Genomic DNA, 27439 nt, shown 5'->3' with positions numbered 1-27439 from the left:
ATGTCACTATCCGAATGAGAAGACTGTATCAGAATACGAAAAGTCACTATCCGAATGTGAAAAGTGAGTATCAGAATACGAAAAGTCACTATCCATTCGCCAATGTAAATGGTACCCAAAATAAAAAGACTATGTAAAATCTAATAAGTTAATTATGACACACATCTACCGCCATAAATAAGGGGTGAAAAAGAGACATATACATTGTAAGTAGACTATTTGTAGGTAAGAAAAGTCTCAGTTTTGATAGTACTCCAACAGTTTTTATTTATTTTATTTTTTTATTTTATCTTATTTATTATTTTACTACTTAAGAAGAGATCGATGTTTTTTTTTTCCCATTTCAGGTGTTTATCGACGTAGTAGTACACCTAGGTACTTAACATATACTTTAGAAGACAAACAACGTTTTATTAAATGAGCAGGTATCGAATGATTGCTTCAAATTACACTATACATTAGTATATTTACTACTAATTAATACTTTCCCGATCAATGGCCGGATTGAGATCAGATTTGGCGTTTTATTTCGTGGCCTTTTAATTTTAGGCTTGTGGGAGGAGCTGAAGCAATTGAAAGTAAAATTAAAACCGTTGCTTGTGCCGACTTTTATCATTTTCGTTATTCCTTCGTCCCCCTTTACGTACGAAGGTCGAATCAGTAGCCATTCGTTATGAACTGGTTAGCTTTAGTACTGCTTTTGTGTAAAGCACACTACATCACATGTACTGAGCAGGACGACTATTTCAACAAGGACAAAGGTTTTCTTTTTGATGCTTTTCCTGAGTCCATTTTGTCATTTCCCATCCACACCAAAGACATTCAACAACAAACCACTCAAGTTCCTGAGAAAATGGAGTGTGTCTTTGCCTGTGTTGGGGTTCCTTGGTGTCAATCGATGAACTTTCAAACCACAGCCAAGAATAATGGACTTCACGTATGTGAGCTGCTATCAACCGATAAACATACACACCCGCAGAACATGATACAAAACAACGCATTTGTTCATTTCAGCATCCAGGTAATTTCTAAAGATTATAGTCAAGATAGTTTCTTGTTCTTCCAGAATTATTAACAAGGAAACCAATAACTTAAACCATTTTTCTCTTTCCAGAACCCGTGCGCAGAGACACCCTGTCATAATGGTGGCACCTGCATCCTTCAGAAAAACAGGCAGGAATATCGCTGTCAATGTAAGAAAGGATATGATGGGAACAACTGCCAAAATGGTGAGTTTCAAATTACTGCACAAATTGTGCGAGATTGACAGAATATTCCCTGAATCGCATTAGTATATGACTACATAACATTAACTTTTCTAAGGTGACGTTTTTGCTTTTAAGTCACAAACTTCTTCATTCTTTTTTTCTTGAGTATGTACATCAAAATTTGCGTCTTCTTACAAAAGACCACTCAAATTCGAAACTTTAGACAAATAAAATCTGGGCTGATCCAAGTCAGAGCACGGCTAACTCTCATATAGAATCCTGAAAAAAATCCTCTGGTCTGATCCAAGTTAGGGCAAGGCTATCTTACAGATAGAACCTTGAGAAAACCTGAAATTGTCTAAAAATGACTGAAGCTTTTGGTGGTTATAGTGCGCTATGACCACCAAAAGTTTCGGTCATTTCGAGTTAAATATCACAGAGATATTCTGTATTTGATGATTGGACTTTTTACAAGGATCCGGGGTTGACGTCAGCGTTTCGTGATTTCTGAGCTTCTGTTTTGAATATCTCGGCAACAAAAAGAAATATCAAAAAGAAAGTAAAGTTCATCCCTATTTATGTCATAAGGGCTTTGAAATCAGGAAGAGATCCTGTAGGCTTGACAGGCACTTTAACTGTCAGTACAAGCAGTTTTTCATTCTGTACAGCTTTCATCCATTAATTGCATCATTTTATGCAGGGCCAGGTCTAAGTAAAACGTTACGGCAAAAATGAGGTTTAAATTTCATCGTTTAGTTTAATGGAAAATTGCCAATTCGGAAAATTAAAGAGACGTTGCAAATGTAATCATGATTTTAATTGGGCAAATAAAAAAATTCAACTATTTTTAGATACGACTAAGAGTGCAGTGCAGTGGAGTAGAAGATTCGTGAAATGGTAAAAATAAACTTAAAATTATTTTTAAAGATATCAAATTATCCCAATTTTGTTCCAGATGTGGACGAGTGTACTGCTGGTACAGACAACTGTCATAATGATGCTACTTGCACAAACACTGGTGGTTCGTTCACTTGTCAGTGTAAACCTGGTTACCAAGGCAATGGAGTGACGTGTACAGGTTTGTAATAATAGTCATTTCAAAATAAAAATAAAACATCGTGGTTTGAAGGCCTCCAAGCCTACGCGACTAGACCGAAAGGAATTCCGGTTAGAAATTCACTAAGCGGATGACTGCATATCAGATACGATCAGATTAGATGCCAAACAGGCAGCGTTTAATGGAAGAATAAACCTGTTCTGTTGTTCAGTACGCAGCCTGTTAAAGGTCTTGCTTGAAATCGTATTTTCTTCCTCTAGTAAAATAGGCCTTATAACGACATTAATCATTTTCTTGTTCACAGATGTGGACGAGTGTACTGTTGGTACACACAACTGCCATTCTGATGCTACTTGCACAAACAATGGTGGTTCGTTCACTTGTCAGTGTAAACCTGGTTACCAAGGAAACGGAGTGACGTGTACAGGTTTGTTAATATCATAAAGTCTATAAATATGATGAGAAATCCGATCTTCAACTTTTGAATCAAATGTTGGATCATAACATAATGAAAGTTGGGCGTACCTCGGATTTTCATATAGCTTACTTGATTGTAGTTTTTGTAAAAGAGGAAATTATGTACCTTGACCTCGATATGATCTTAAGGATATGGATGCAAGCATGCAATTTTTCTCTAAATGTTCCTTTATAAATAACTATTTTCTTTATAACTGCTTTAAAATCTAAATGCTTCATTTAAAACGTAAATACAGGCTTATGTTTGATCAAGACCTCTGTCAGAATTTCTTTACATTTTATGATTTTCTAATGTAAGAATATTTTTTAATTGAATCGCCATTTTTTTTAGAGAAAATTAAAGGAGATCATAACGCTTCTTTAATCAAATGGAATTTTAAAATAAATATTACTATGTACCTCGTGTTCCTTTGTAGTAGACTTTAAAGCCAAAACAGTTCGTATAAGTACATAAATATAGGCTATAAAAATGTCTATATTGTCCAGCTTTATCGTAAAACATTGGTCTTGAAACCATGTTCTTCTTACCGATCTTCGCTTAATCGTGCAGAGAATACTGCTCGAACTGAATTATGAATAGCTCACCAAAAAAACCTACTACCCATGATAATCATTGAAAATCTTAGAAATATTCGCTTCGAAGTAATGCGTAGACATTAATTTACGTCACGTGATCGGCTGGCTCTGCCCTCTCTTAATCACTTGGCAACATGGTGAATTTGATTGACAGCTTGTACATGCTAATTGACCGGACTATAGACCGGAACTCTATAGCAGGAGCCCGCAACGGTCCCTTGGGTAATGTCCTGAAGACCCCTGGGTACTATTGTTCAACTTGTCCATTTTGTTGGGGAGGAATCAGGACGAAAAAAAAAAAAAAGAACGAGACACTGGTAGCAGGGTAGACCGCGTTACCCGGTTTCAGAGATCCAAAGGAGAAGTGGAAATAAGTTGCTAAGTTTCGAAAGACATTGACAGAGCTACTAAAGTTGATGAAAGCCAAATTGAGCAAAACGTTTATGCCATAATTTCATGATAATCGAAATTCGTGTGCCAGTGCTATAAACCAGTGCTATAAACATTATGAAATAAGATACGACTAGTTCATCTTCTGGTCAAATAATATGATGAAAAAAGAGATTAGTTTTCTTGACAGAATGGACTTTTTAGCGCGAAGAATACACTGCCAAAGTGTCATGGCTGCCTTCGTTGTCCATACAACACAAGTAAAATACTCTCAAATATTCAGTACCAGAGGTACATCGTATAGATATGGATACACATGGCAAGAGTTTATTAATAATTATAATATCTTGGCAAACCCTAACTGTGATCGACATTTTGTACATATACAAAAAGTATCTTTATTCTATATCAAATCACTTACATGTTTAAATTTTAGTAAATGTTCGAGTAGCCATCACTAGACGCTATCTCCACCTTCTGTGTTGGTTTTTTATTACCAGAAATCCTTCTTCATTAGAAAAATACAGGTTATTTCAGAGAGAAAAATCGGCTTCAAGGTGTATTTAAATTGTTTTTTTGGAGGGAATTCGAAGCCTATGTATAAATTATATCTTCCTTTTACGAGAAGCATCAGGCTAATCAAAATTCATCTCCATCCTTAGGTTGTAATAATTGTGTTGCTCGATAACAGTGTTTTTATATGATCTTAAGTTTCATGCCGCAAAAAATCTGCTTATACCAAAAAAATTTAACTTTTTGCAAGTAATATATGCATAAAAACCGTGAATAGAAATTTGTCATTTGCAAACATTAACAAAGTTTATAGATGATATAGTTTATAGCCACTGTTCTTTTCCTGTTGGTTTTTTGTCGATTTGCAGAGTGTCTAGCATCAGTCATCGCGGAAAAAATGCTATTGAAAATTGTTTTCGCACCAGATGAAATACATAACTGTTCAAATATTTCAGAGTCGTAGATAGGGGGTTCATTGGACACAGTGAATTCATTAAATAGTCTTGTTCGCAATACCTGTAGTTCTGTCTGGAGGTCGCAACCTGAAATAGAATATGTCAATGGTAAGCATTTTGAATTAAAAAAGAACTGAAATAAATATGACTTGCGTTGTGATAGTCCTTTCATGTGTTGTGAAACGATGCAACTATGAAACTATGTAAATTTATGAAAAAATAAAAAGCTACTTACGTTGAGGAAAGTTTCCGCTTTTTCGAAATTCGGCGACATGCCTTCTACACGTAGAACATATCCACAGTTGCTCGCTAGCTGTTTCAATTACAAAACACTGCTTGAAGTCACTTTTAAAACTTGTGGCTGACTTTGCTTTGTTCTCGTAGTGCTTAAATACTGAACACATTTTGTGAGAGCAATAAAATTCGTTTACAAATAATGTAACCACCAAAAATATCAATTTAAATGACCGCTCCGACCGCGCCATGTTTCAAACAAGGCTCAAACCATACGTCACGGGTCAGTGGCCACCTCTGTAGCCTGCAATCACCTTAATATGCATCAGCGGATGCGTGCATGCGCATGCAAAATTCCCTCCTGTTGGTTTTGGAATTAATAAACATTTTCTAAAAGAAAATTTTCAGTGAACTAGAAGTTGAAATACGATTGATCTCAAGCGAAGGTCAAAAATGCATGAGTTTTAGAAATTTATTTTCATCATTTTATTGTCTTAATAACAAAATCAAAACTCAAATAAACTTATATATATCTTGCATTTATTTGTAGCAGCTTTCAAACCCAAAATACCTTTAAAATATAGCATCGAGTGATCAGAATAGGGTCAGCTTGCAAAATAATTTAAAAGTCGAAGCCATTAATCAGGCGCGTAGTTCTTTAACACGACTACTAAGTTTATCCTTTAGAACTGATCTTCGATTACAAAAAATACTGCTTTGAATAGCTGAATCAAAGCATGAATAGTTAACCAAAATAATATATTGCCCATGAATTTTGAAGATTCTTAAAAATCCTAGAATAGAAGTCCTTAACATCTTGCTTCAAAATCCTTGTTTACGATTACGATGGCGAATTAATATTTCTAGTTCGGCTGTCTTGAATTACAGCAGTCAACGAAATAGAGCATGCGTAGACAAATTTATGTCACGTGATCTGTTAGCTCCGCCCTTTCATAATCACTTTATAGGGAACCCTATAGCAGATGCCCGCCAAAGTCGAAGCCAAGTCGAAGTGCGTTCTGAATATTGGCTGTTTTGCGGTATTTTCTATATGTGACCGCGGTCCGGTATCCTGCGATATCATTACTAAACAACATCCAAAACTTGATTATAAAAACCACTGGAAAGTCAATCCGGATAGGTTAAAACTGTGCCGTCGGTCTTCAAAACAAACCTCATGCCTAACGACCTCGGTTCGTAAAAAGTTACTTAATAAATTTACTAAATATTCTACATATTTTTGTCAGATGTAAACGAGTGTTCTACCGGTGCTCACAACTGTCCTACTGCCAATACTCGTTGCTTGAACATCGTTGGTTCGTTTACCTGTCAGTGTACTACCTCTGGGTATTATTGGAATGGAAACACGTGTGCAGGTAAATAAAGAATATTATTTCTTTTTACATCAGCTCGGTTTTCTTTGGTTTTCTCGGTTGAATATACCCCCTGGTCCAATTCCCAAGTGACTTACATCCGGAAGCGGTTTTGAAATCTCCCAAGGAAGATTTGGGGCTAACGAATTAGTTAAATATGCGTGCAAAAGGAGTATACCTTAGTATACTTCCTTTGGAGAATACTAATATGTGCGTCTCAATTGCAAAGGGCTACGCATGCTCAAGACACAACATCGACTGAGCGTAAAAAGTAGTGTAGAGCCCACGCGCGCTAGGTTTTTGCAATAAAATAAAAACAATGTCTTGAGGAAGATTTTGGACTGCATTAAAGATTTTAATCCTCTAAAATCTTAGTAGTGAACCTAAGAATCATGGTCGTGGTAGGGAGGTAAACAGCAACAGCACAAAGAAAAATGAGAAAAATTGTATTTATTCACCTTTCATCGTTCAAAATAGCGCCTCCTTTTTTTCTACCAATAAAGTTTTTCTTTGTATATTAATATAGTTCATCGTGATCTCTTGATCTAGTAAATACTCTTTGTTCAAACTCCCTTGGTTCTGTCACCTGTCAGTGTAGTTCTGGAAATTATTGGAATGGTCGTGTTTGTGCAGGTAAATGAAAAGTAGTTATTCATATCTTTTTATTTTCTTTCAATTGTGCACTCCATCAACCATCTCAGTTTCATTTTCGAATAAGTCTCTTCTTTTTCTTGATCTCTTGTGATCTAGATGTGAATGAGTGTTCTACTGGTGCTCATAACTGTCATGGTTCCCTCAAGCGTTGCGTAAACATCGCCGGGTCCTTCTACTGCCTGTGTGACACTGGTAACGGTTACTCTCAACGTGGAGGTATTTTTATATATTGCTAATACAAACAATCCTACATCTATTTCTAAAACTCTTCTAGCTATTGTTATTTTCTAGCCTAGTCTACAGAAAGAAATTTTAGAGATTTAGGTCTATAAGATGGACCGGTGAAGAGATGGGGTGGGAGGGGGGGGGGGGGGGGGGGATGGCTAGCCCCCTGGCTACTACGCCCCTGTAGGGGCATTCAATACTGGTTCTATATGGGCCATTGTTCCCAGATCATCAGAATTTAACTTTTAATTTTCTTAGTTTTAGATAGCCCCTTTATATTTGGGTAGAACCAAACTTCCTATTAATATTAGTGGTTGCTTATGAATATGCTTAGTGTATATCAAGGAAATTTTTATTACTTTCAAAATCACTTATATGTGAATAGTGTAGTAGTATGGTTGCAGTATTTTGGTTTGTCAATTTTCCTTTCGGAGATATAAACATTTGAAATATCAATATGCAAATCAGATGACGTAAATTCAAGACTAATTCATTATATAAAAATGCTGTTGTGGAAAGTACTTCTGTTTTTGGTTATTTGCAAATCATCCTTTTAACTAAAATATATGGCTTTGTACACTTTTAGGTTGTTTTACTTAAGAACACTCGTCCTATTTGCATATTGTTTTTTGTTTGTTTGTTTGTTTGTTTGTTTGTTTTGTTTTTTGTTTTTTGTTTTTGTTTTTTTTTCTGTTTTTTTTTTGTTTTTTTTTTGTTTTTTTTTGTTTTTTTTTTGTTTTTTTGTTTTTGTTTTTGTTTTTTTCGTTTTGTTTGTTTGTTCGTTTGTTCGAGTTTTCTGTTTTGCATATCATTAAATATACTGAATAAATTAGGTATTTGTATAAATGTATACTACAACCTTTCTGCAATCAAGTGTAATATATATATATATATATATATATATATATATGCACTCCATTGCAGAAACGTTGTAGTATACATTTATGCATTTATACAAATACCTAATGAGATGCATATTGCAATTTTACTTTTTTAACCCTCAAAACCAATTGATTTATAATCTGTAGGATGTGAAACACGAGAATAATATATTTTGACGTTCATTGAATGAGACAAATAATAGTAGTATAGGGGATGGGGGTTCCAGCGCAACGACCACCGGAGGATTACCCGCCTAAAGTACCCCCCTCGATTCATACCGCGATTACCCGCATCCCGCGTCTATGTAAAATATGTTAGTCTATATATGGAGTGCGAAGATTGTAAAGAGTTTGTTTATGACTTCTGTATAAAGTGCTTAAAACCCAAGTTTGTACCTACTAAGCCAAATAAGTATATTTGTTGTGGTAAAAAAATGCAAATAGAAGACGACACGTCAGCACAGTGTTACGAGTGTGGTAAGAATATTCGTAATGCCGTACCAAATGCTACCAAAGAGCAATATTACGCCAATGGAGGTCGTAAGAAGACCCCATACAAAAGAATAAAATACTTTAGGGACTGGATGAGTCATATCCAAGGTTATCGGCCGGTATATTTAGACAACGAAGTAAAGAAGAAAATCATAGACCACTTAGAAGAGCCAACCCCACAAAGTCTACGGAAAACGTTGAAAAAATTAAAACTAGGGAAATATTACAAAGCTATTCCCTATCTTTTGTCTGAAATTACCGGTAAGTCTATTCCTGAGGTTTCTGATATGAGCAGAGCCGAGTGGATGTTTTGTCGGCTGGATAAGGATATTCCTTATTACCCTGACGTAATCTACGAAATATTTTACAAAATTGGCCCCAACCACCCCCTGTTAGGATGGATTCCAAGGCGACTGACGTAATAATATGACAGCTGCGAGGCGGGTTTTTACTTTCACGTGGCGGAAGTGGCGTACCGAGAAAGAATAATGAGTTGTTCACGTGTAAGACAATAGACAACATTCCAATCATACCCCTTCGCCTTAACAACCAGCGAGTTTGAAAGTAGATTCGATATTCACTTTCAAACTCGCTGGTTGTTAAGGCGCTCAGGAATGTGCGGACGTCAATGATAGCTTCAGACATTCGATTACGCATATTTTCTAGACTGACGTTCGATATGTAAATAGAATCCCGTCACGCTCTTTTCGAAGCAGATGTTTACTGAGCAAGCTTTCTTTGAAGCTCTTCTTTCGCTTCTTGATAGATCTTTTTGCGAGATTCCTCGGAAAGATCTTTTACGACTGTTTTTTTATTTCTTATGTCCGACTTTAATTTCTCGTATTTGTCTTCTTCGGCCAGAATAAGCGAGAATTCTACGTCGTCTATCTTTCTGTCACGCAGAGCCTTTGAGACAAGATCGGTAATTGTATTTACTTTAGCCCTTGACAGAGCTATTGTCGTGTCATGCTTGGATATTTTGCTTGACAACTGTTTCATAATGCCCGTAGCAACAGCAGAAATAATACCACAGGCTGCCCCGACGCCGGCCAAAGGAACCCCAACGATTATTCCCGGCCCAGTAAGCGAAGTAGCAACGCCGGAGCCCGTTAACACAACAGATATGGACCCTGAAGTTATCGCAATCTTATGTAGCGTACTCCGGGCTCTGACGTATTTCTTCCTGACCTCCTCATAGTGTTTTGTCTGCCCTTCCAAGTAAGCGAGGATTAGATTTGCCTTATTCAAGCGGAAGTTCTCGGCATTCAATTCATTGGGTTTTGTAGGTAAATCAGGATAGAGTGGAGGCGCTGATGGTATAACATCCATTATATATACTAATGTACGACGCTTTTGGAAATAACGTAGAGGAGCAACCACATCACGACAACCGGGATCACTGGAACTGGAGAGCATTTAGGAAGATGTTTCCACATGCAGGCTCTAGTAAGTTTGAAAGAAGACCCGATGGGATTTACTATAACGGCTCTAGGATGTACAGTAATGAGGATTTGAAACCTACGCTGGTCGATCAGGTGCAGCAATTGACGATTGTACACCCCGTTCATAAAGAAAGGTCACCAAAACCCGAGCATAAAGCACCCAATTTTCCTAGAAACTTATTATTAACCACGGAAGATTACCCATTTTACGATGCTGAAGGTGGTGTAAACAACTTCGAAAAATTGGTAACGCATCTAGAGATTTTAGTGGGTAAGCAATCATTTAACGTAGTAGTAAGGAATATCTTTAAAGAGACGATGTTGAAGCATACGTCAGGTAAAGAGGCCAGGGAATGGTTAGCAGGACCCAACATGCGGTATTGGTCACAGCAGTTAAACTTTGCTATTTGGGCTGCCACTAAAGGTTGTGGTGTTGCCGCGGACATGTTCCACATTTCATTTATGCGGTTTCACGTTGCCTTTACGGTAAGGAGGTTGTTGAAGGAGCTTAACGTACCCCTACCGGGAGATGGGGCATTTAATCCAATGAATAACCGCTACGACTCCGCAGCCCTGGAAAGGTTAATTAATGAGTTCAAACCACAGCAAAAAGATTTTCGTTATAAGGAGGGTAAGACGCATGGGCTTGGCATTGTTTATGTTTGGGGTGCCAACGGCGAGAAGCCAGCCGACTACGGGCATCAGGAATATCCAAGTGATGAGTTAGAGTTTAGCGATATGGGTGGTGATAAGGGTAATAATTCATTAATTACTAGAATTCAAACAAACTACCCCGGCACTTGGGATCCGTTTGTGTTAATGAAAGGAAAAGGCTTAAGAAACCTAGCCAGGATTAACCGTAGCATTGAAGCATTCGTGTACTGCATCCTGGGGGCGCAGGTAAATACCCGCAACCCCATTGTTGGATCCCAAGGCGCTTCACAGGAAACGCAACAGGAATTCCTAACTTTATTTGAGTCTGCAATAATAGAAAATGACATATCTAAATCGGTGCAGAGATATCAATTAGCGGTGCAGCAGTCTAAAGTGCGACTAGATTACGCTTTGTCGCCTGGTTGTTGGTTAATGCCAAGTAATTTGGTTATTAACACCAATTCCGTTGTGGGTTATAACAATAAGCTGCAGCGAGCTACCAAGGACATGAAGTTTGGGGTGAATGACGTGAACTCTGACATGACCAAGGGCATTACTCACTTCGTAGAGAAACCAAAAAAAGAGGTAGAAAAACCATCGAAGAAGGCGCATGTAGGAAAACCCGAACCAAAGAAACCAGTAAAGAAGGTTATGCCTGCGATACGTGAGGAATATGACCATAACTTACTAAAAGCCGGCCTAGCAGCTGCAAGCATTGGTCTGAGCTATTATATATGGCGATGAACAACCCCTACGTAGCTGGAGTAGATTGTGTCTATACGACTTACACAGGCGAGAAAAAATACACCCAAGCATCTTGGGTTGATGTCACAGGTATGTCTGTAGATCTGAACTACTCCGGAAAGAAGTTAATCCTTTGTAGTATTTGCATTGGCGCGAGCAGCCATGCAAACGTAGGATTTCGTTTCTGCGACGACAACGGAATACTGCAGCCCATGCGCGTAAAAGATAATAACAGGGAGCCTGCACATTTTTCCGTAGAGCCTAACCCCAGCAGCCTTGAAAATCATTCCGTTTGGACTTTTCATATGGTCGCCGATTGTCATGGGAAGGTAAAGCTGCAGATAAGAGTAGACGATACGGGGAAGGTTACGGTAAATAGCATAGATGATAAAAGAGATTACAATTATAATCACAAGACTATTAGCGTGCTTACGGTAGTTAGCCTCTAGAAGGGAACTTATTTCCTGGTATATATGAATAACCCACATGTAAAGGAAGATTCGTTTTTTTATTATTTAGAGGAGGAGGAGTACTCTGACGATAGCTGGCATGATACCAACCTGCAGGTGAAGGTTGGAGGTCTTGGTATAATCATATGCACTATTAACATTAGTACGTGGAATGATTGCAATGTTGGGTTTAGAATCCTTGATGAGAATGACCACCCACTACTACCCTACAGGAAAAAAAATAATAAGAGGCATTTAACCCACTTCACTTTTGAGCCCACGACCACGAGCTCGGAGAACCTAACACCGGTGACTTTTCACATAATAGCTAATTGTCAACATGCGAGGCTTCAAATTCGTCCAAGCGACACAAGGAGCACCCATTCGGGTATTGTTGGGATAAATACCACCTATCCGGCAGCTGGCCCCCCGGTGGATGCTACCTGGAGTCATAAGACCATTAGTACTATGACTTTCATACCTTTAGTTTCGCATTATCAAGGCGGCGCGAATACTATCTTTACTTATCCCCAGTCGAGAACACCTCGGATGCCTGACGACGATAAGCCACCAGTAACGTACCCAGATAAGATTAAACCTTCATCTTCTTCAAGAGTACCACCCCAATAGCTACTACTAATATCCAAATGTTATTCCCCACAAACTTCAACAGTTCTCCGCCGGCCCTAAGTGCCAAGGAAACAACCAAACCCAGCAGCCCAGGAAGACCGGCTGCCATCTTTTTTCCCAAGGCCGTTAGTCCATTGCCTAATTTCTTTACGCCCGCGCCTGTAGCCTTAAGCGCGGATAGGATAACTCCTACTACGGTGCTAATAGCGACCGCGAATGCCAGCGGAACGCCATACTTCAAAAGGGCTCTTTTTACCTTTTCCTTGGTGGTAAGCCCCAGCTCCTTTTCCTTACCTTCTATTTGCGCTTGTAATTCCGCGACTCTTTCCTGAAGGGTTTCTATTTCCTTTTGGGCTGCCTCCCTTTCTTCTTCAGGGCGCGTTTGATCTTCGATTATTACTCGCTGTCGATCTATTTCGTACTCCAAGTCTTCGACGGCCTGTTGAAGTTGCCGTATTTGTTCCTCCGCCACTGCCTTGTCCACCATTACTTGTCTTTCTCTGTTAACAGACTCCATTAATTCTTGTCCTAAGCGCTGTAGTTCTACGTCTTTCCCCGCCGCTTCGTTTACCGCAGTCTGTAACCTTTTTACCACACCGCTTTTTTCATCCAACAGCTTAGTCAACCTAGCTCTAAAGTCTGCAATTTCAGCGGCATGACTCTCAGTGGTTAACCTACTTTGTTTCATGAATTCGTCTTCCAATTCTTCTATTCTATTTTGTAATGCTATGTTATCCTCCTTAAAATCATCAAGGAGCTTAGTGATGCCACCCTCATCTTTGGTTAGCATATCGAGTTGTCGCGTAAGGTCATCGATGGTTATATTATTTTCCTGTATTTCATTCTTAAGTGCTTCCCTTTCAGCCCTTATTTTCTCTAAGTATCTCATTAAGCCTCCAGTCGCGTCGCTATCTTTTGGAAGTTCTTTAAGTTGTTTGCTTTTTTCCTCTTCGACGGTCTCTAATTGTTCGAGTCTTACCCACTGCTCTTCTTGTACTTTAATTGCGGATCTGAGGGCATCTTTGTAGCCAGGCTTCGAAATACCTCTAACAAAGGCCCCTTTAGCAGCTTCTGTTTCCTTTTGAGTCAAAGTGCTTAGCATCGTCAAGTTGGGCGTTCCCAGCGCATTTGTGACTCCTTTTGGAAGCTGGTTGTTAAGCAGGCGGGAATTCTTCCTTTGATACAGGTTGTGCCATTTTTCCCTACCCGATTCTCTAACTTGAACCTGCCCTTTGTCTCCTATTTGGAAGTCCAAAGTAGCCAGGTTTAGGCTTGGGTATCGCTCTCTTAGGTCCTTGATGAGGTCCGCTGTTAAGTCCGACCGCACGCCAAGGGATTCCATTTGTAAGTATTCTGGAATAGGCGTGTGGGGGTTCTTAGACCTAAATTTATCTCTCAAGGAACGCATAGCATCGCGGGCCCTGACGCCATACTTGCTCAGCAATTTATCAAAAAGGCCTCGGGGGTCTACATTGTCATCAGGAAGCAGGGTTTCATATTCTTCATCGTTAATATCGACTTGGCCTTCTTCGGTAAGGGGATCAAAATCCGTTCCTTCTACTTCCATTATATATGATAAGCTCAAAGTTAAATCCCAACGTATTACCTAAGCAGGTTGGCGGACTGAAAGCAGAACGCACCTTTCACCGAGTCACATTCACACCTTCTAGCGCAAAGCCCGGGGAGACGCTGTATGTGGGCGTACCCCGCCTAACGGATAACCTAGTGTTGGTTCCTGGCACCCTGGCGCTAAGGTTTGACCTAGCAATACAACCAAGCACCAAGGACAAGCGCTATACCGTCAATAACGTGGGTAGGAACCTCGTTTCTAAGATGAGAATCAAGTTCGCAGGGGAATCCCTCTTGGATTTGAATAGGTACGATTTGTATGCCACGTATAAGGATCTGTGGCTAACAGCCTTTGACCGTGCACAAAAGATAGAGCAGGGAATTGGAAGCGTTATTATTCGTAAGCTTCGCAGTGAAACCAACCCCGCGCCTACGGACTCCGGCGGAGCAACCGCAGTAGCAGACGCCACGAGGGTGAAGACCGCCTATGGTAGCAAGTACGTTATCCCTTTGGATTTCGAAGTGATTACGAGTCATGGCGCGTACTACCCCAGGCAGTTATCCGAGTTACAGTTTGAAGTAACCTTGGCAGACACTACAAACGTTATTGGAGGCATGGACAGCGCGATTAGCGGGGCTGTCGATCCTTATTCTATCACCAACTTAGAGCTGCAGTACGAGACCGTGTACAGCGAAGATCTGGCACGTAGCGCTGGCATGGAATACAGCTCCGGGAAGGCATTCCTTTACGACCACGTAGTGATGTATAAGACGTTTAGCTTCCTGGATAAGACGGATGAGGTTATTAACCAAAGTATTAACCTCCCCCGAAGAAGTCTCACGGGGTTGATGTTGGTGTTTGCCAAACCCTACGAGGCTGGTAAGCGCGACTCCGAAGCCTTTCACAACCCTAACATTACTAACGTAGGGGTCAACATAAACGGCGTTCCAAACAAGGTCTACTCGCAGGGAATAAAGCCCGCAGACGTGTACAGGGAGGCAATGCGCAAGTTTGGCGACCAAATTAGCCCCGAGGAATTCTTTAATGATAAGTACGCGTTATGGATTGACATGCGCACCATTAACGACGAAGACCTACATGGTCAGGGTCTGCGGCTGGTAAACACCCAGGATGGCATAACATTGGAGATCAAGCGCACCAAAAATGCCTCCGCGGGCGACGGCGACAAGATAAACTGCTACGTCTTTGTGGTGTCTGACGCGCAACTGAGCGTAGAAATGAACCAACTTAAAAGTGTTGCCTATTAAGGTTAAAATGTTTCTTAGATATACAATGCTGCAAATATTTGAAAACAACGGTACGAAACTGCAATGCATAGTGCAAGGCGAAACTTTGTACTTCAAAGCGAAGGAGGTGGCTTTGGCGTTGGGCTATGAGCGCCCCAAAGATGCAATTAGAGCACACGTATCTGAGAAATACCAGAAAAGATGGGTCGATCTACAGGGGGCTGCGAATCACCGCCCCCTCGCTAACGCACAACCAAATGCCGTGTTTATATCCGAACCTGGTTTGTACGAACTGATATTTAGCTCCAAACTACCCAAAGCTGTGGAGTTTCGTGATTGGGTCTTTGAGGAAGTCCTACCCACGCTGCGTAAGACGGGTAAATATGCAATAGACAAGCGCTTCGACGGTCCAAACAAGTTGGTATTCAAAATAGAAAATGAGTTCGACTTACATAAAAAGGTAGTGGACTACATCCGCAGGTTTTACCCCCAAATGCTCATAGCCCCTGGTCTGGGTGAACTGCAGGATTCGGTTGGCAAACGTATAAAGTGCTGGCAGAAAGGATATCAACGCGGTCAACCCGACTTAATGATCTTGAATGCGCATACACATTACTGTGGATTCTGCATAGAGCTAAAGACCCCGAAAGGCAACGGCAGGTTATCTGAAGATCAGCAACTACTCTTACAGAGGTATGAAGAAAACGGCTATAAGGTGCTCGTAGGCAGCGACTACGACGAAATCTGCAGGGAGATCACTGCGTATGCTGAGCACCTACGAATTCCCTGCAGGTGGTGTTGTAAGGTCTTTAAAACCTCGGAGACTTTGGCAACACACTTAAAGATATTTCATAGAATATATGGACAAGGATAAATTTAACGAGTTAAAGTTCATCCAAACACGCTGGAAGGATTTAGGAATAGGGGAAATCTACGAGATAAAGAATTATGTGGTCTTCGAAGACTTGGACCGCCTGCGCTTGGTCTTAAAGAATAAAAAAAGAACATACACCCTTTGGGCGCCCGATAGGATAAGGTACGCCATCGAAGGGCAGGACGTTACCCATGTTATGAGTCATGGTAAAAAGGATGGCAGGTGGGCATTTGACGTAGTCAAGTATGAGCCTGAGAGTCCTCTGCATTCGTAAGGACGTCTGCTTTAGGATCCGCAGAGCACCAATGCCCCACAAAGGATCCTTCGGAGAATACCCTGTCGCAATGAAGGCAGGTGTATTTTTTACGTGCTTTGGGAGTCGTAATGCAGTCGGCAGGTAGTTCGCAAGTAATACAGTCCATATATTGAAAGGGTAATTAGAATGCCTCCCAGAAAGGCAGCTGCGTAGGCTAGCATATAACATACCTCAAAAAAAGATGTCTGATAACGTTGACATCTAGGTTAAATCTTTGTTAAGACACTGGGAACCTCGAAATAAAGACACCCAATAATGTTAACAATTAGGTTAAATCTTTGTTAAGGAATAACATACCTCAAAAAAAAAAAAAAGATGTCTGATAACGTTGACATCTAGGTTAAATCTTTGTTAAGACACCCGGAAGCTATTTCAAAGAGTGTCTTAGAATGTTAACAATTAGGTTAAGTAATTGTTAAGCAGTTGAAGATATGTTCTTCTTCTCTGATGCAACCACAACGGTCACACTCTTGCCTCCAATACTCCCTTTTAGTCCACGGAACGCCTTCGGCGCGTTCAAAGGAGGGGAAAGTACGGACTATTTTCTTATGGTAATCTATGCGATTCCTTAAGTAATCCTCTTTATGCGGGCAGCGACTCATCAAATCCGCACATTGGTAGCAATCCACGCCTTCTAAGTCGTAGCTCCTAAAGTGGAACTTATAACTTAGTTCATGCGTTTTCCGGTGCGTTTGAAGACGTTGTCGACTACTAAGTATCTTATTGCAGAAACCACACTGCCTGGTCTGATCACAAACTCCTCTCTTTAAGTGTTGCTGCATTCCCAAAGGGAATTCCTTATTGCAGCCCTTGCAAAGTATGCAAATACGCTTGTCCTGATGTTGTCGCATCTTTTGAACAGTACTGAATTCCTTACCACAATCCTTACAAACTTTACTCAATTTCTTTGTGCAAACACCATTACGGACATGGTATTGTAGTCTTTGCTTGGAGCTAAACTTCTTTTTACACGCCGCGCAGTCCATCTATACATAACAGTACGATAACCACTATATAACATCTTAACAAAGATCTAACCTAATTGTTAACATTCTAAGACATCTTTATTTCGAGGTATGTCATTCCTTAACAAAGATCTAACCTAATTGTTAACATTCTAAGACATCTTTATTTCGAGGTATGTTATTCCTTAACAAAGATCTAACCTAATTGTTAACATTCTAAGACATCTTTATTTCGAGGTATGTTATTCCTTAACAATTACTTAACCTAATTGTTAACATTCTAAGACATCTTTATTTCGAGGTATGTCATTCCTTAACAATTACTTAACCTAATTGTTAACATTCTAAGACATCTTTATTTCGAGGTATGTCATTCCTTAACAATTACTTAACCTAATTGTTAACATTCTAGGGGGGATATTGAATGAAGTCCTTAACGGACTCCTTAGCCCACGTCGCCATCGTCAACAAGGCGCCAAACCGTTCTGCACGCTTCAGACCGCACATTTCATCGTACAATTCCTGCACGCGCTCTTTTAACCGGTTTATCTCCTCCCTTTGCATTTCTATGGTGTCTTTTTTATCTTTTGCGTCGGCTACGATTCTTTGCATTGCTTCCACTGGTTCCATCTATATATGAACCCAGATCACATACCTTGTAACGCTCTGATAGTAGGACCCACCGGCTGTGGAAAGACACAATTTGTCGTGGAGCAGCTATTAGGACCCTTTAGATACCGCTTCGACTATATCGTGCTATTATGCCCCACCTACAGGAATAATGTTACCTGGGAAGGCATAGGCAGGAATGATGACGACTTCTTCGTAGATATCTTAGACCCCAACGAGTTATCCAGCCATCTTAAGTTCTGGCACAAGCAATTCCCTAAAGATACACAGACTTTACTCATATTGGATGACATTGCCTGTGGGGATGACGTAAAAAAGCGCACCTCCGAATTGGTGAAGCTTGCTTTCAGCGGTAGGCATGACAATATCAGCGTTTGGTTACTCTCGCAGCAGCTTACCAGCGTCTCTAAGCCCTTCAGGGAAAACATAGGCTCCCTGGTCGTATTTTATACTCCGAGCAAGTCAGACCTGGAAACCATCTTAAGCGACTACGGCGGTGAGATAAGCAAGGAACAGTTGCATGAATACATGCGGCATTTAAAGACGCATCAACATTCCAAGATGATCTTTTCTTTGAGGTTTCCTTATGACGTTAATGTATACGGAGATTGAGCAGCTCTTAGATGAAGTCCCCACACAGTTAGACGAAAGTAACCTCAAGGAACAACTCAACATCCTTGTGTCTTCGGGGAAGTGTAAAGAAATGATAGGCAAGGAACTTACCCATGAGCAAGTTAACAAGTTGTCAGAAGAGGAGGTTAAGAAGTTCCATAAGAGGTACGAGGCCGCCCTTGCAAGTAAGACCACGGACGCCGTCGCAGACTCCGCTATCCGACTTGCGACTAAATTGCTTGGACTTGCGCTGCCCATAGACGACGTGGAGCAACTGCGGAAGGACATTAGCGAGGACTATGTCATCGCCCAAGAACTTAAGATAACCTGCGGCTGGTTGTCTTTGAAGTGCGGTAAGTTAATGGCAGTCGCCTCTGCGGCACTTCACGTAGCTCAGCACGTCGACTTGAAGGAGGTACTAGGTTCCTTCGGAACATCTTGGAAGGACTTCAAGAAGGATAGAGAAGTCGAAAAGGTCTTCCAGGCAGCACTTGCTGAGGTACCTAGTCAAGTCGCCTCAAGTACTTAGTCAAGTCATTGTCAAGTCGTCCTTAAGTCATTCTCAAGTACTTAGTCAAGTCATTGTCAAGTTATCCTTAAGTCATTCTCAAGTACTTAGTCAAGTCATTGTCAAGTCGTCCTTAAGTCATTGTCAAGTCGTCCTTAAGTCATTCTCAAGTACTTAGTCAAGTCCTTCAAGTCCTTAGATATAAATGAGTGAACCAGAGTCGAAGGCAGAGCAACCCGAGCAGAAGATTACCAAGGCTAAATCTGCAGGCAGAGTTGCCGCGGGAAAGAAGCTCGCGGAGATGAACAGGAAGAACAAAGCCAAAAAAGAAGAAAAGGTGGAGGACGAAAGCGAATCCTTTATTAATCCTGGGTACGTCATTGGCGCGATAGGAATTGCTATAGCAGCAGGCAGCCTTTACTTACAATGGCGGGCTACGAAGCCAGAAGTAAAGTGGGAGGCCCCAACATATCGCGCACCTGTGGAGGTTAGAAAAAGCAAAATCCCTGAAATGGAATAACCTTCTCGCTTTGTAATATAATGTCGACCGCGTTGTTGAAAACTGTTGAAGAAGCAGCTATTATTACTTCCATCGTTGCGGGTATTGGTTGGGTGGGTAAGAAAGTGCTCAAAGAAGACTTTACTGAAGACCCAAGCAAGAGCTTCGCTAATTTCGCTAAGATGACCGCTGCCGTGGGCGGGGCTATCATGCTAAAGGATTACCTACGGAAGGAAAAGTACCTACCTAACATATAATGGTTAGCTTAGTCGCAGGTGGAGTTATTGCAGCTTTAGCATTTACAGGGGCTAATTATGGTGGTAGATATCTGGATAAATTAGTTAGCGGTGATAGAAACGCAGAATCTAACGCCGAAAGGAAAAGACACGACTTAGCGCTGGAGAAATATCAGCGAGACGTGGCGGCTTGGAATGAAAAAAGACAAGCTTACAGGGATTGGTTGGACAAGAACTGCCAAGACAAGATGCAGGCGGATAAGAACTTCGAAAATACAGACTACGCCTTTAAACTTTATGCGCAAGCGCATCCCACAGTGGCGTTAAAGAAGCCTGACTTTAAGAATTACTACCAGCCTTCTAAGAAACAAAAAAATAGTGAGTTGGTCTTCGTAGGAGTCGCAGGGCTGGCAGGAGGCGTGGCCTTGGCGTATCTAATATAATGATCGTCTTTTTGGAAAGCGACAAGAATGACTTTACCACTTGTCTGAATCCTCCCATCCGCGCGGAAAGGGTTCGGTTGGTTAGTTGCTCTTTGTACAATTCTTGGTATAATTTAATTAATGGCTTTGTCATCGGAACTTCCGGCACCAAACCAAAAATACCAGATTCCCATTACACCCCCATAACACTGGCTAAGGAGCTAGCAAAGCATGGATATACTCTTACCACAGGATTACCCCATGAAATGAAGTTCAAGAAAAATAGTGGAAGCGCTAATTTGAAGGACAGTTCATTGGTAGAACTCCTGGGTCTTACTAGTACCACGATAAATAGCGGCAGTACATATGATGTGAAATGGAAAGTCGCATCCTCTTACGAAGTCTATTGCGATTTAGTCCATAGTTACAACAATGGAGAAAAGTCTTCTCTTATGTCCAAGTTTCTACCTAAGGGTAATCCATTTGACCCAGTAGAATACACTCCCATTTCTTTGAGCTATGACTTGTCTAATTTGGTGGAAAGCATAAACATCACCATTAAAGTGGACGGAAAGACGGTGGATTTCAATGGACGTAAGATCAATCTTGTTTTATCCTTCGCTTGAATCAAGCGAAGCGCGATTCTATTCATATAATGGGCCGAACTGAGGACAAACTTAAAAGGATTTACTATGGGCCTGAAGGCTATTGGAAAGGAGCGTCAGCTATTAAAAAACTCGCGACCGCGGCCAGGGTATCAGATGAAACGGCTAAGAACTGGCTAAGAAAACAAACCCTCTGGCAAGTCTATCTTCCCGTGCCCAAGTACATTCCCAGACCCAGCTTCACCGTAAATGCCCCCAATGAAGTTCATCAGGCGGATTTGCTTTTCTTACCGCACGACAAGGTGAGAAGAAAGACCTATAAATACGCTTTGACCGTAGTTGATATCGCAAGCAGATACAAGGACGCCGAACCCATAACCAGCAAGGATTCTGGGGAAGTCGCAGAAGCCCTAGGTAGGATTTATAAGCGCGTCTTGAAATGGCCTAAGCTGCTGCAAGTGGATGCGGGGACAGAGTTTATGGGCGTGGTTACTAAGACCCTGAAAGACCACAGCACTAAAATTAGGAGAGCCGAAGCTGAGTACCACAGGGGTCAGAGCATCGTCGAAAGATTTAATAAAACCTTGGCCGAGCGTCTCTTTGGGTACCAGTATTGGAAAGAGCTGGAAGATCCCTCCAAACGCAACAGGGAATGGACTCAGAGGCTCCCCCAGGTCATCGCGGCTTTGAACAACGAGGCGGCCAGGGCTACGGGAATAAAACCCAGGGATGCCATAAAAAAGAAACACGTGGAACACAAGTCCTTCGTCAGAAGTTCGAGGGCGGTCTTCCCCCATGAAAAAAGATTAGGTAATGTCACGGTTCGATATCTCTATGAGCCGGGTGAATTAGAAGGAGGATCCAAAAGAGCTACGGATCCTAATTGGTCTTTGGAAACTTACCAGATCCGAAGTGCGATAGCTAAGAAGGGTCAGCCCATCTTGTATTATCTTCACGATGGCCCCACACGTGGGTTCGTCATGGAAGAACTGCTTATCGTGTGATGTCCGAATGCTATCGTATGGATACCATCATCACACATCCACCTCTTACCGTCAAATGCAGACAGTGACACCTTCTCCTGTGTAACGTTGTGTATTTGATGTCCGTAGCTGCGCAGGCTGTTCATTTTATGTCGCTGTTCCTTACGCGTACGCAGGACCTTTAAGTATGAATCGTGGGTTATGTCCTTCTTAACCACGTACTTTTTTACGCCTTTAGCTTTCTTTTCTACACCGTCCAGCTTTAGCACGCTGTACATCTTGGGTTTCAGGCCCACGTATTCCACGATGGGTTTTCCTTTCATCTCATCCTTCATTTTCCCGATTACTTTCTTGTTTTTAGGGGAGTAAAGAAAGTGGTCGCGTGGGTAATCGCTGGTGTCGTATTCATCGATGTCGGGAACACAGTCTTCGTAAATGTCTTCCGTCTGCACCTCTAGTATCAAGGAATCGGTGTCGGTGTATAAGAGGCGGCACTTATCACCGTATTTCGGTTTTAGCTTGTCGTAGTAAAACTCATACATGAGCAGCTTTGATAGGTCTAACACTGTAAACCCCGTGTATACGGGTTTATTCAGGAATAGATTCGCTTTCTTCATGTGAATCACGTAGAAGTTTAACATTTCTACGTATCTAACGAATCCAGGCTGTGATACGTATGCTTCTGCTTCCTCTCTGGTGCTGGCTATCTTTATGCTTACGCGCTTGCGGATGTTCTCCATTGTCTTACCAAATACGCTATTGTTCATTAGTTTAAACAGGTTCTTTTCGAAGTCATTCTTTGCCTGCGTGCGCTTTTGTGTGTTAAAGTCAATGTAGGAGCGCATCCATGGTTCCTGCGTGAACTTCAAAACGCGATGGATCTTCTTCACGCGTAAGCCGTGGCGCACATAGAACTGCAGGTTGCGGTAATGCACCACGTACTTTCGCTTGTCCATCAGGTTCATCGTTAGCTTCCTGTAGGGTTTGTAGCCAGGGCACATTTCCCTCTGCAGCGGACTCAGCTGCTTAAATGGTATTTCTATTGCTTCTGGTGCTAATGGGAACTCATTGTGCGCGTCGTGCAAGTGCTCTGGGTATTCCAGGTCCACCTCCAGCATGTAACCTTTGTCGTCTTCTTTACCTACGTTTAGGTAAAACTCTATGGGCTTTATGTTGTCCCATTCGAAGTCGCGTACAGGTAAGTACTGTGACATTGCCCAACCGTAGAGGTTGTTTGCGTCTAAGTAGAAGATGTATGTGGTTGGCTTCTCCGGGTCGTACTCCACCGTGGGATTGTTCGCTTTTGCGTATCGTCTGCTGGGTCCGCAAACACCGCCGCGGATACCGTCTTCCATAAAGCGGTACATGTCGTATTCCGTTAGGAGATCCAGTTGCGCGTTTGTCTTCTTTAGAAGCGCACTCCAACTAAGTCCAGGAGCCGTGTAGAAGTTCGCTGGATCCAACCCGTAGTATTCCATTGCCATCTTTCGAAAGCTTTGGAAAACATCCGCGAGCAGCACTACGTCTGAACGTAGGTAGATGTCGTGGTATTCTCCCATATTCTCACAGGAGTACTTTTCCCACACATCTAACGCATGCTGGTACTCCTCGTCCTTTATACCAGACTCGTTTAGGGTGCTGTAGAATCTCTCTTTGGGTGGTAGGGGCTCTTCGAATCGCTCCCAGGAGTCCATGTATTCGTATGGGTAGACTCCTTTCCTTTCCGCGCCGTATTGACTGGAAATGGGGAACTCCGTGTTGTATTTAACCAAGTTTGCTAAGGAGTCCGCCATGAACTGCTGCGAGTCTAAGAACTTCAGCTTGCCTACGGTTACGGACATGTACCTTTCTTTGTTGTTGGGTATGCACTTTACTTCGGAGCCGTCCGTTCCTTGTAAGAGTAAGTGACTGTCGTAACCCCTTAAATTATGAAAGAATACGGGTATTTCCATTTCTGGATCTACTTTGAAGTTTATGTTGCATTTCCAATGAGCCGCACCTCTGTATTTACCCGTGATGTGGCAGTGATCTCTAACCTTATCCACATAGAAATCCTCAACAAATGCTTTGTGGCAGTGAATGCAATGCGTGGAGGGCTTTCCCGGCTTCTCACCCTTCTTAGCATACTTCCCGCATTTAAAATGAGCTTCTCCTAAATACTTTCCATCTTCGTCCCACGCTTTCTTGGCTCGTCTTCCAAACTGGAGAAGCGTATGTTGGCAAATGTGGCATTTCTTTGCCTTGGTAAAAGCCTCCTGGTTCTCTTTGGTAAATACCATCTTCTTTGGGTGTCTTAATTGTTCTCTTATCTCTTCCTCCTCTTCTCGCAATGCTTCTAGAAACTCATTAGCTGCGTTCTTACCTCGGTAAATTACAGGAGGGTCGGCCTTACCGTCTGATCTGACTACTATGTAACCAAAGGAGCAAATCTCGTGTAATCCCACCTTATTCGTGGCACCACTTTTCTGCTCTTCCTTAGTTATCAACGCTTCAAAGTCTGCATATATCACGTAAGGCACCTGCATCTGCTTTTGATGGTCTGAGTAGGATAGGTTCTTATCTGTGGGCATCTGGATCCGTTGCGCCACTTCTTCGACTCCGCGACATATTTCGTCGTGATCCTTTAGAGCTTTAACGCTGGTAAAGGATAATAAGCAGCAATCGCAGAAGTATTTCTTACCTTTGTGTTTGGTGTGTCTGTAAAACAGTCTGCTAATATGTTTAACCCACGAATAATGTCCGCCGTGGTAGAAAAGGTGTATTCGTTCTCCTTTACTCTTTGACAACACTAGTGGTACTATCGTTTGGTCTCTGACTCCGTAAACGTTAATTGCTAAATCGTTTATTTCCTCAAATATGGGGATGTCTATCAACTGCATGGGAAATTCCACACCATCCCACTCTAAATCGTCTGTGGGATACTTACTTGTCCTACAGGGATCCTTATCTACTGGATACAGCGCGGATCGTATTGCCCACATAAAGCAGCGGTTGTCGTCATTTTTTACGTTGACTATGGCTTTTTTCCTTTCTACCCACGTTGGTAGGGGCACGTAACTTCCTCCTCGTATTGGTACGTACCTTGCCATGCTAACCTCCATACCTTCTACCTCCTCCACTGTCCAACCTGATCCTTCTTTCGTGTAGTTAGACAGCGACTCCATTATTGCTTCTAAGGCTTCGCTGAGTGACTTATCCAGATTCGTGGACTCTAATATCACTAACGACTTTGATCGCAGCATTGCTGTCGTCGTTGCCTCATCTTTTGACAAACTTACTTCTACCATTATACTCGCTTTCAGGGCTCCTAATTCTTCTATGCCTTTTCGAAGCGTTCTCTTGACCTTCCTTTCTGACTGGCGCCAAAACTGTCTAACATCAATCTCACCGTTACCGGGTATTGGCACCGTTTCGAAATTGCTTTGGGATTCCATCTATATAATAGGAGATATCTTATACCTAATTCCAGACCCTTTTCAGATCGTCGTAGTCATACTCACAATCCTGACAATGCCAAAACAATTTAACCTTAGTCTCAAACTTCTTACCACATCCACAATCATAGCTGCTCATACATTTCGTCTTCATCTTTAAATGCTTCTTCAAGTCCACTTCTTTCTTAAAAGTTCTCTTACAATCTTCGCACTCCATATATAGACTAACATATTTTACATAGACGCGGGATGCGGGTAATCGCGGTACGAATCGAGGGGGGTACTTTAGGCGGGTAATCCTCCGGTGGTCGTTGCGCTGGAACCCCCATCCCCTATACTACTAATAATAGATAAAGCGAGTTTTCTGTTTTGCATATCATTAAATATACTGAATAAATTAGGCATTTGCATAAATGTATACTACAACCTTTCTGCAATCAAGTGTGTATGTTATATATATACACTCGATTGCAGAAACGTTGTAGTATACATTTATACATATATCTAATTTATTCAGTATATTTAATGATATGCAAAACAGAAAAATCGCTTTATTTCTTGTTTGTTTCATTCAATGACTGTCAAAATATTTTTTTCTTGTCTTTTAGATCGTACAGATTATAAATCAGTTGGTTGTAAGCGTTGAAAATGGTTATTTTGCATTATGCATCTCATTAGATATTTGTATAAATGTATAAATGTATACTACAACGTTGCTGCAATCGAGTGTATATATATATATATACCTAACCAAAATAATTCTGCAACTTCAGATATATATACGTCTTTTGTTCTCGACAGACTAAACAATAGAAAAACAAAAGACATATATATATATCTGAAGTTGCAGAATTATTTTGGTTAGGTATATATATATATATATATATATATATATATATATCATTTGATATCTTGCATCTCATTAGATATATGTACAAATGTATACTACAACCTTTCTGCAATCAAGTGTATATATATTTACAGCCATTTGCAAAAATTATGGCCGTTTCAAATATAAATACAAGTATATCGAAAGTGTATCAGACAGGGCGCTAAATCGTTCTTGATATTTTTTTCAGAAAGCCCTAGTGATAGACAACTCGAAAAAAATATAAGGGAGGCTATCCCATGATTTTTGTAAATATAATTTTTATAAATAGTAAATATTTAAGTAAAATTATTTTTATCATATTTTTTTAAGGTGTACGACTGACTGGAGGATCAAACACTCTAGAAGGAATAGTAGAGGTTTATTACAATGGCAGTTGGGGTACGGTATGTGATGACATATGGGACATGACTCATGCTCGTGTAGTTTGCAGACAGCTTGGGTTCAGAGGCGCTCACAGTGCTCCCCAAAGTGCTGCATTTTGTAGAGGAACCGGTACGATATGGTTGGATGATGTGAGGTGCTTTGGAAACGAAACCAGGATTCAAGACTGTACCCATTTGCCGTGGGGGTCACACAACTGTGTCCATGCAGAAGATGCTGGAGTTGTTTGTATTATATAAGAAAAAAACAAGGGCGACTTTAAGGATGGCCGAAGCGCACAACCCTCGCTCGCTTATTTTTGAGGGAATATTTTTCCGATAATGGTTGCTTTTGTTCTACCATACGGTGTGAGCATGTGCAATACCGCAACCTTAATAAAGTTTTCATGGATGACGCCTCGCAAAGATCCGTCGCATGCATTGTCTTCAGTTGACGCGAAACTATATAGTAAAAAGTTTTGATAATTGTAAAGAACTTTTCTTCACGTAAAGCTAAAGTGATCAAAAAAACTTCAGCAAATTGTTAAGATATCTGTTTAAAGATCTTGTAGGTCAATATTGTATTGTAAAAAAAAACTAGCGATTTGAGAAACAAGTGACATTTCGATGTTTAACATAACATCATTTTCACGCTCAAAGTAAAGTGTGGACGCTTGTGGACGACAGATATATAGAGCTTATGTAACGTTTAAAAGCACATTTGTGTTGAAAAGAGCAAAGCAAATCGAATTTGAACTAATACGTGTTTATCTCAACCTGTACCAATCACTATTGTGAATGAACCTGGAATAAATTGCACGTGAAAAATACAA

At 41.0% G+C, this 27439-nt stretch overlaps 3 protein-coding genes across 3 annotated transcripts; 2 read left to right on the top strand and 1 right to left on the bottom strand.

The window, feature by feature from the left end:
- Positions 1-262: 262 nt before the first annotated feature.
- LOC116293132 (uncharacterized) lies at positions 263-27439 on the top strand. Its single transcript, XM_089028626.1, has 8 exons — positions 263-1021; positions 1115-1229; positions 2164-2286; positions 2570-2692; positions 6158-6286; positions 6833-6916; positions 7034-7153; positions 26557-27439. Exons 1-8 carry the CDS (start codon positions 674-676, stop codon positions 26865-26867), a joined length of 1353 nt encoding a protein of 450 aa, XP_088884752.1. The 5' UTR covers positions 263-673; the 3' UTR covers positions 26868-27439.
- Positions 4064-5102, bottom strand: LOC116307182 (uncharacterized). Its single transcript, XM_031717330.2, has 2 exons — positions 4912-5102; positions 4064-4763 (listed from the first exon to the last, which is right to left on the bottom strand). The coding sequence occupies exons 1-2, from the start codon at positions 5078-5080 to the stop codon at positions 4519-4521; spliced, it is 414 nt and encodes a 137-aa protein (XP_031573190.2). The 5' UTR covers positions 5081-5102; the 3' UTR covers positions 4064-4518.
- On the top strand, positions 9495-11987 carry LOC148911780 (uncharacterized). The gene is made up of 2 exons (XM_089028625.1): positions 9495-11465; positions 11895-11987. Exon 1 carries the CDS (start codon positions 9876-9878, stop codon positions 11373-11375), a length of 1500 nt encoding a protein of 499 aa, XP_088884751.1. The 5' UTR covers positions 9495-9875; the 3' UTR covers positions 11376-11465; positions 11895-11987.

Source organism: Actinia tenebrosa, unplaced genomic scaffold, assembly GCF_029948245.1.
Source record: "Actinia tenebrosa isolate PJP-AT-01 unplaced genomic scaffold, QUT_ActTen_1.0 PGA_scaffold13__45_contigs__length_12533684, whole genome shotgun sequence".
NCBI lineage: Eukaryota > Metazoa > Cnidaria > Anthozoa > Actiniaria > Actiniidae > Actinia > Actinia tenebrosa.
The sequence above is the reverse complement of the archived record's forward strand: the minus strand, read 5'-3'. Positions and strand labels throughout refer to the sequence as shown.

Excerpts from the sequence above, each read along its gene's own strand:
- LOC148911780 (XM_089028625.1), top strand. The coding sequence starts at position 9,876 with ATGTACGACGCTTTTGGAAATAACGTAGAGGAGCAACCACATCACGAC.
- LOC116293132 (XM_089028626.1), top strand. The coding sequence starts at position 674 with ATGAACTGGTTAGCTTTAGTACTGCTTTTGTGTAAAGCACACTACATC. Across the intron at positions 1,230-2,163 it reads TGGGAACAACTGCCAAAATG|ATGTGGACGAGTGTACTGCT; the intron begins GTGAGTTTCAAA and ends ATTTTGTTCCAG. Across the intron at positions 2,287-2,569 it reads CAATGGAGTGACGTGTACAG|ATGTGGACGAGTGTACTGTT; the intron begins GTTTGTAATAAT and ends TCTTGTTCACAG.
- LOC116307182 (XM_031717330.2), bottom strand. The coding sequence starts at position 5,080 with ATGTGTTCAGTATTTAAGCACTACGAGAACAAAGCAAAGTCAGCCACA. Across the intron at positions 4,764-4,911 it reads AAGCGGAAACTTTCCTCAAC|GTTGCGACCTCCAGACAGAA; the intron begins GTAAGTAGCTTT and ends ATTCTATTTCAG.